The sequence below is a fragment of the Limulus polyphemus genome, unplaced genomic scaffold (genome assembly GCF_000517525.1).
Source record: "Limulus polyphemus unplaced genomic scaffold, Limulus_polyphemus-2.1.2 Scaffold3730, whole genome shotgun sequence".
In the NCBI taxonomy this organism is placed as follows: domain Eukaryota; kingdom Metazoa; phylum Arthropoda; class Merostomata; order Xiphosura; family Limulidae; genus Limulus; species Limulus polyphemus.
Window position 1 is genome coordinate 74,680 of NW_013669340.1, and position 9,720 is coordinate 84,399.

The window sequence follows — 9,720 nt, forward strand, 5'->3', positions numbered from 1 at the left end:
GTGAAATACGTTGAAATATTGGAGGAAGGACTCTTGCCACTTTATTCCTTGAGTTTCATGGACAAGAACACAACGTTGTTCCAGGAAGATGGAGCACGGTGTCACACTGCTAGAAACACCCAAAAGTGGCAGGAAGAAAATGGTATCCAGAAGTTGCCTTGGTCGAGCCAATCTCCTGACATGAACCCCATCAAAAACCTCTGGGCCATACTCAAGAAACAACCAAAAAAACCAACTTCAAAGAGCGATCTACTCCAAGTGTTTTAAAGCAAGAGTGGGAAAAAATCCCACAATCTAAAATTGACAAGATGATTCTCACGATGCCCCAAAGGATCAACGAACTCCACGAAGGGAAAGGAAGATCTACTAGATATTAATTAAATTATAAATATATCAATTCAGGTGAATATGACTGAAAAATTTCATTTTTTCTGAAAAGGGGGTGTCTATTTACTTGTGACCATGCTGTGTATACAAAATGGGAAGTCAGTATGGGACAGCCCTCAAAGTTGGTCTAGATCTTGATCACGTTAAAGCATTTTTTATAATGGGGAGATAGGATATTTTTGTGGTTTGGGGTTAATAACTCTGTAAAGTGTGGTTGAATTTGTACCAAATTTCATGGGCACATTAAGGTTGACTCATCCCACTGCAAAAAATAATCTGGATCATTGATCATTTTGTATCTGAGAAGGATTTTCTGAGTTTCTGAAGGTGTAATTTGACATTATCCAATGCAATCTCAAAAGAATGCTGGATGAGGGTATGCAATCTCTTTGATTGCCTTTTTGTTTTCTGTTTTACATTAACACCTAAAATGGGAAAACAGCTGTTAGATTGTACTTCATCATCATGAGTGAAAATTATGGCCTTTGGCCTCAATATATTTAAGAATTCTATGAAATCAAATCGATTATCTTTCCCATGTCCTCATATAATAAAACAATAAAGTGACAACCAGTATATACAGAAAACCCCATGCCACCACATATAAGAACCATTCAGAAGCTGTCAAAAAATATCCTCCTACTTCACCTATGTAAATGGTGCTATATAACCTTGTACCCTCAAGGAAGACTTACAAACTGAACTGATCTACTTAAAGAATATAACAGTATCTAAAGGTTTCGACCCCAACATCATTAGTACAGCTTTTATTAAACTTCAAAATTGTAAAAGATTTGTTTCATTTCTTTTTATGCCCAAAATTGCTAATGAAATTTCCAGTCTATTTAATAACTTAAACAATGATGTATAAACTGTAATAAAACCTTAACATAAGATAAACACATTACTACCTAATCTGAACTAACAAATCTGAATGAACAAAAGCAAGACATGTATAGTATTCCATGTGAATGTGGTAAAAAATATATAGGACAAATGAAACTTTTCATGGAAATAAGATGCAAAGAATACCAAGGTTACATGCTTAGAAGTGAGTTTCAGATATTTTCTCTAATATGTCATCAACATGAATCAGGTCAAAGTCACAAAATACTTTGAGATGAAATTTTTCTTCTACATTAACCCAAAACTAAAAACAGGAAAAGAATATTTAGAAACAACAGAAATCATCAAAGCAGACAATTTTTCTCTAAACCATGACAATGGCCCTAGCAACATCAGCATAATTTGACTGAGTTTATTCACCTAGCTTTTGCTCACACACTTGACCAGCCTTGACCTTGTCTTGTTGCTAGGTGATAGCATTCCTTAACATTAAACCCTTGCATCTTTTGTCTTTGTATTTTACAGTTTTGTATATAAATCCTTTATGCTTAGTTGTGGGTCATACATGAAGAAAACAGACCAGTGTTCTGTCAAAACATGTAATAAAACCACTTCATTATGTTTCTAAATCATTGTTTGTTACTTTATTAAAATAACACATGCATGAAATGCACTTAATAATAGTCAAATATCTGTAACCAAGAAAATTTTAAAAATATAATCATTGTTACTTGTTTTGAACAGTCCATAAATTTGTGGATTCTGTGCTGGGAGTTCCCAACACATTTGATTTCCTTATGAAGGTCTAAACATTCTAGATCATTATTTAAATTACTATATCAAATTACACCTTACATGTTAATGTCAATTTCAAGTAGATTGGTTCACTAAATTCTGAGGCCAAAAATAAACTTTGACTCCAATTTTTTGGACCCCTTCAAGACTTGCAAACATTTTCCAATTTGTATTGTGTGGGAATGTAGAGCCTACATTTGAAATTTCAAGTTTTTCATTAAAATTATGGAGGAGTTTAACAGTAAAGTAAACAGTTACAGAATTGAGCAAAAACAAGACAATTGTATGTTTCACAAATACATTATTTATTCATGACCGTGATTTCAGCAGTAAAGGCATCATCAGATACAGACTGAAATGTTTTGTAACAGGTTTATGTATGTTTAAAGAACGAACCAGAAGTGACCTTGACATTGGTGTATAGACAAGTGGGGTAAGAAGCAGGGAGGAGCTTAAGTTAGTTTGGTCATTTAGAACTTTTTCTGGATTTCTTTTTATACTTCCATTTATTTCTAAAATTTCCAGGCTATCTAGTTTCTTACTTTTTACACAGATATGTAAAATTGTGCAGTTTTTTTCCATATCAAATTGGTGTTTAGTTTCAATAAGGTGGTATGCAAAAGCTGAATTAATTTTCCTTAATTTCCAGCTTTTAGAATGTTCTTTAATTCTTGTTTCTATGGGACGTCCTGTTTGACCTATTTATACACTAATGACTATTGAAGTCTTGACATGTTAATTGGTAAACACCACTGTTGCTGTACTTTTCAATTTTGTCTTTGTTGTTGCATAACATTTTTTCTAGGTTGTTTTTACAGTAGAAGGCTGGTTTGTGGATTTCTTTGTTCACTGTGTTATATATTTTGTGAGAAGGTTTTCCAATGTAGCTCATCTGAAACTTTTTCTTTTTATTGTCATTGGTTCAGTATGTGGGTTTTTTATTTAAAATTTATGGCTTTCCATTTTTCAAACAACAATGTGTTAACAAACTTTATTGTATAACCTTTGTTAACAGCAATTTGTTTTATAGTTTTTAATTCAGTTTCATAATCTTCAGATGACAAGGGTACAGTGATAAGCCTGTGTAACAAACTATGGAACACTGTAAGTTTGTGAGATATTGGATGTCTTGAAGAAGCATGTATGACGGTGTCACTATAAGTTGGTTTTCTGAAGCTTCTGAAGGAAAGTCTGCCATTATTTAAGTCCAAAAAATTAATGTTTCCATTTTCACCAAATTCCATAGTAAATTTAATAAATTTGTTTTGTGAATGTAGGAAAGTTACAAACTTGTCGAGTTAACATTTGGATTCTGTCCAGAGACAGATCACATCATCAACATATATATACCAATATTTAACATGTCTTGTATTATTTTCATCAGTAAATAATTTCTTCTCTAAATTATTCATGAAAACTTCTGCAAGCAAAGGAGAGAAGGGGGAACCCATAGCTAACCTGTCATTCAGTTTATATATTTGGTCATTAAATTTGAAATAGTTCTGATCTAAGCCAAACAAAAGAATTAGTTTAAGATGAGCTACATTGAAAAACTGTCTCACAAAATATATAACACAGTGAACAAAGAAATCCACAAACCAGCCTTCTACTGTAAAAATAACCTTGGAAAAATGTTATGCAACAACAAAGACAGAATTGAAAAGTACAGCAACAGTGGTGTTTACCAATTAACATGTCAAGACTTCAATAGTCATTAGTGTATACATAGGTCAAACAGGACGTCCCATAGGAACAAGAATTAAAGAACATTCTAGAAGCTGGAAGTTAAGGGAGATGGATTCAGCCTTTGCATCCCACCATATTGAAACAAAACACCAATTTGATATGGAAAAAAACTGCACAATTTTACATATCTGTGAAAAAGGTAAAAAACTAGATAGCCTGGAAATTTTGGAAATAAATGGAAGTCTAAAAACAAATCCAGAAAAATTTCTAAACAACCAAACCAACTTAAGCTCACTGGTTCTTTCTTTAAATATATATAAACCTGTTACAAAACATTTCAGTCTGTATCAGATGATGTATTTGTGAAATGTACAATTGTCTTGTTTTTCTTCAATTCTCTAATTATGGAGTTTCATGAAGTACTAATGGTTTCAATTAATAATTACTCTATGTAGGTCACCAACTATATTTTGATGGAATGAAGCTGACACATTTACTATAGCGTATGAAGCTAAGGATGAACAAAATTAAGGATTCAGACAACCTTTAATTAACAAAACTCAACACGCCTTCTTTTCATCAAATTCTTAGTTGTTTTTTTTATATAATGTTTGAACTTAAAAAGCAGTATTATTCTTAAACTTTATTTTTAAAATTTGAGTAATTTTATGATACTGCTTCGTAACCAATATTGTAATTATTATTTCAGGGAATGATATTTGGAAAGTGCACTACACTACACCAAACTGGGTGCGAGAAACTCAGCACTGTCCATTTATGTGCCAGTGTTTTGGGAGTTATGTTACTCATCATAATCCACCACTTCTTTACAACATAGCTACAGATCCAGGAGAAAACACCCCTCTTGATCCAACAACCAGCTCTAGATATGCTGAAATTGTATCAATAATCAATGATGCAGTTGAAAAACACAAGCTTTCTGTTCAAACTGTACCAGATCAATTCAGTTTTGTAAATGCAGTCTGGAAACCATGGTTGCAACCTTGCTGTAGTTACTATGCTTGTCATTGTAATGATCCTAAATATTCCTCATAATGTATCAGATACATCATCATGTCAGTATTAGAAAACCCATATTACCATTACTCTTCTTACAAAAATCACTTTATTAATGTTGCAAAGTTCTTAGTATTCCATTTTCCTGGTATATATTACCTTTTATCTCACTCTACTCTTATGCCTCCGAAACACTGACAAAACCCATTGACTTGGGAAACAACATTCTTACATTACTTAAATACTGGCAAAGTGTACATGCATATATACTTCTAAAGTGATGCTGAGAAAATATGTTTACACTGATACTCATTGTAGATATTCTGTATCAATACTATTACAGTTATGATTCTCATGGTTTATGGTCCACATATTTTTTCATGTTGTTATGTATGATTTTAGTAATTTTTAAGAACTACAGCTGTTTATGTTAATCAAATGAATCTTCTCTATCTCTCTCAATTAAACTAAAAAATATTCCAGATTTACAACATCTATAAGCTTGTGCTTTAAGAACAACTTTTTAGGTTTATAATCCCAACTTGAGAAAGAAACATGCATACATGTTTGTCTAGTGATGTTACTTATCAGTACAATTTAGTATTTATGTTGTGTTTTGAATTAGACAGTGTAACAGATAGTGTTTTAATTCCTTCACTGGCAGTTTTTCAGACACCAGTTGCACCATCATGGAAATTTTTGGGCTTACTATTTAAGGTTTTAATGGGCATTCAATCGAGTTGTTTGTGAAACAGTAATAATATTACACTGCGTTTACATACTGTTTGACACATAAAGGTTTATCTTACATGCTTTTTAAATCATGTGGGAAGAGCAGTAATAATATGTTGTAATACTTCTGTGTAAAAATTTTTATATGCAAAAAAATGCATATCGTTTGAAATATTTATCCTACTCTGTTTTATTAATTACTTAAAAATACTAGCGATATTACCCAGTTATTCATATTTCTGGACAAAAAGTGGAAAATGTAAAAAAAACTTGATTTTGTGGATCAAGTGCAGTATTAAGTAGGTCACATTTGCATTTTTGACCATCATGATGTGTTAGTGTGTTATATTTACAGGGTCAGTTCTTGATGGTAAAGTGCCTTAATTTTTTTTATTTCATGTAATTAAATGTGGAGAAACCAAAAGGACTTGGAGCATAATCAGATTTATCTGTTTTAAATTTTGAAAGTTTTTATTTTGCTTTGTTCTTTATGTTCATAGCTGGTTTTGTGTTTCTGTATTACTATGCTCGAGGTAGAAAAACTTTATTGGTTGAAAGATAAGTCACAATTAACTAGAGCTAATGTCAGACCAGATGTTGAATGTGAAAAGTAAAAAGATTAGGAGGACAAGCTCAGATTAAACTGGAGATCTTCACATTTTCAATTTTATGATATACCCTACTGGGAAGCCAATCAACCAGAACTTTGTTGATCTGAGAGATTTTTTTACTTCACTTTATAATAATGGGTAAGAAACATGGGAGATCAAGGGCAAAGACCAATTTATTAGCATTTTTGGAAATTACTTTATAAAAAACTGATTTTTAGAAATGTACTTTTAAATTATATGTTAACTGACACTTGTTGAAAAAAAAAAGAACATTATCCTCTAATTGCGATAGATATGAAAAAGGTTTTATTTTACAAAAGTTTTACATGTTAAAAGCATTAAACTTAATATTTATAAAAATTCTTGAATTAGAGTATTTTTCAAAAAAAGTAAAATTGTATAATTTGTACTTGGTTTAGATTTGAACAGAGTTGTCTTTAATAGTTTGCAATATTGTTTTGACTAATACATTTAGTTTAAGTTTAGTCAAATATGGAACAAATATTAATTTTTGATAAAAGAGTTAGCACACAGGATAAAACATAAAAAGTGCAATGAATTTAAAAAAAAAGACCAAAAACATGAACTTGCAGGTTTGGCAATGCTTGCTATTGCATGGGTGACTTCCACCAGGTGACGAGTTAAAATGAACTTTAGTGTTAACTAAGTGTGATTTGAAAAGTTTTTCTGAAACAACAGGAACTTTTGTAAAAACGGATTTTAATCAATCATTAAGTTGAATGGGGTAAAAGTGTTTTTTTTTCAGTATCTGGGTTAGGTTTTTAATTTTGGTTGATAGGCAATAACCAGTGAAGCATGAGAGGAATTTGTTTTAGGTGATTGTTAGCTTTGTCAACTTGTTGAATCACAGTGTTCTGCTTATAACCTGTAGCTTGTTTTAACAAATCAGTATTGATGGTCATAGTTATTACTGTTAGAGCAGATTTTCTTGAATCTAAGTTATTAATTGAATGTAATATTGTATTTGTTGTGTGGAGGGTGACAGGTTTAAAAATGTAAGTATTGTGGTCTATCAATTGTTTTTCAGTACAAATCAGTATGTTAGGCTTACATCTAAGAAACTTATTTGAGTGGTGGAGTAATCTAAAGTGAAGTTAATAGAGACTGACAAATTTTCTGATAAAGACAACCAAAGACAGTTTAAAATTACAACCCATAACCTGCTATATGAAAAATGCTATTTACTTAATCCAGTGTTGAAATTGTAACTTCCAGTATGTAGGTCAGACCACAACAACTATATAGGAACAGTTTAATAACTACATATCTTCAATAAATAAAGAACTTCCAGTTGAAAAACACTTTAACATGCCTGACCACTCTCTTGAAGACATTAAACTGATAAGTATAGAGACAAATTTTACATCAAACTGAAACAGAGAAATTGAAAAAACTTACTGGATAGCACCTTTAAACACTGTATCACTGAATGGCATCAATCTTGATCCCAGGATTGTTGACCCATGTCTAAAAAAAAAACAAATTCCAAAAACAGCTTTGTATTTAAATTCATTTATTTTTACTTTTCCATTTTTTACTATTAGTATTATTCATATTTTTATTTGTGATTCTATTTCTCTATATTAGTAGTATTTCCTATATATATTGTTTTACATTATCATTTTCTCTAATTCTCATCCCCTTTTGTTTTTTATTTTACTTTTCTATCTTATAACAAGTGTTTTAACATCTTTTTAATTATTATCACTGTTATGTCTTTCATGTAACATACACATTTGTCTTGTACAAACTAAACCTGACACCAATGTCTCCAGTTATGATTGGCTAGTTATCTCATCTGGCTTACGTGACATCAACATTGTTCCTATATATGTTACATTGCACTCACTAATCCTGATGAAGAATAGTCAAATATTTGAAAGTGCATGAGTTTTGGGTCTTTTTTTTTTAAATTCATTTCACCAAATATTCATAAATGCAATGATTAAAATGACTACAGTTGTTATTTATATCAGGGAACTTAACCTTTTATATACTCACATTTAACTAATGTTGTTGCAATGCATTGTTACCGTTTAATTTTAACAATTTTTAAACCTCTAATAAGAATTATAATTTACCTACCCTCTAAATGTAATGGAAATTGTGCTGGGTAGGACCTAGTGGTTAGTGTACCCAGCTTGTGAATCAAAGGGTTCATGATTTGTGTCCTATTGCCACAAAAACATGCTCCATGCTTTGGGACTATGGAGCTATAAAGAGTGGAGTCAAATCCCACTATTCAGTCACATAAAAGTAGCTCAAGAGTTGGTGATGAGTGCTATTGATTAGCTTTTAGTCTTAGTCTTAACAGTTCAAAACTGGTGGCTATGAGCAAATGACATTTGTGTTGCTTTGTGCAAAAATTCTAAAATATAAGCAAAAAAACTATGTACAATAAATATAGAAGCAGGGTATGGTACTTATTCATATTTGCCCTGTAAGTCTGTCTAACTGTCTTCATAAAAAAAAAGGAGGGATGAGTGATTGTCTTAGTTAAGAAAAATAATAAAAATGGGAAAGTGACATTACACATTATTTATAAAGAAAGTAGCTTCAATAGAAGTGCAAATTTCACTTTGATATATATTGGATATTTATGACATTAATTCTCTATATGCAAAAAATTAATGGGAGTGTGATTGTTCATTTAAGAGAAGTATTGATATAATTGATATTATAAAATGTTTATGTGGAATGAAATGCACAGAAGAAATTTACAATCGTCTAACGTCAAGTTGTGGTTGTGTTAGATATTTTTTAAACTTTGTAAATAAAATCACATACATTAATTAAGCAAATACAACAAAAATTGAAGCATATGGAAAAACATTAAATATATGAATAAACTATGATTTTCTAGAAAATGCTTATTTTTTTAGAATTAATTCAATGAGCAAATAAATAGTGCATTTTTCAAAACTATTATGGTAAATGTCTTTCTTTTAATGCATTATTTTATAACTTTTACAATCCAATCCAGCTGGCTTTTAGCCTATGTTACAACCTTAAGATGTTCTCTTGTAGGCAGGATATTATAATTTTCAGTCACAATTTAAGCCCATAAAGAGTTTAAATATGGTAAGTTACCAAAAGTAATAAAGGTCACTTATCTGAAAAACCAACCAAGAACCTTACCAGATTTGATTAGTACATCTAATCGGAATATTCTTTCACTAGTCATCAATACAGACACAAACATAACCAGTAATTAATAAGGTTAGAGCTGTCCATCATCTGATGTTTTATTCTCTAAAATCTATCCGCTCTTGCGATTGTTCCACACTTTGCCAGAGTATCTACTGCTACAGTTGAAAGGAGCTTCTCAGGAGAGTGAAGACTTCCTGAAATCAACAATGTACCAAAAACTGAAATTACTAAGGAGTATATTTCAGTTAGTGACATTAATGATAGGCGCATTCGGTATTTTGGTAAGTAGCTCATTCCTCAGTTCATTAACGTTGAATTATGTAAATAAATAGAAAAGCTTTAAATAGATCTGAAGCTAAACTCGGCAAAATTGCTACCGAAGAAGAGGCTAAAACATTTTGTTTCGTCTCCGTTCGTTAGTTAATTTTCCGTAAATTCGTTCCGACGAAACTTTAGCGACACAAGTCCTTTTTCT

General features: G+C 31.1%; 1 protein-coding gene across 3 annotated transcripts in view; it reads left to right on the plus strand.

Moving 5' to 3' along the window:
• Positions 1–8,379, plus strand: part of LOC106469933 (steryl-sulfatase-like) — a 39,813-nt gene extending 31,434 nt beyond the window's left edge. For all 3 annotated transcript variants that reach the window (XM_022398505.1, XM_013930454.2, XM_022398506.1), the window contains one exon: positions 4,424–8,379. In XM_022398505.1, the coding sequence (XP_022254213.1) occupies positions 4,424–4,770 (347 nt within the window). In that variant the 3' untranslated portion in view covers positions 4,771–8,379. The remainder of the gene's footprint in view (positions 1–4,423) is intronic.
• The last annotated feature ends 1,341 nt before the right edge of the window (positions 8,380–9,720 follow it).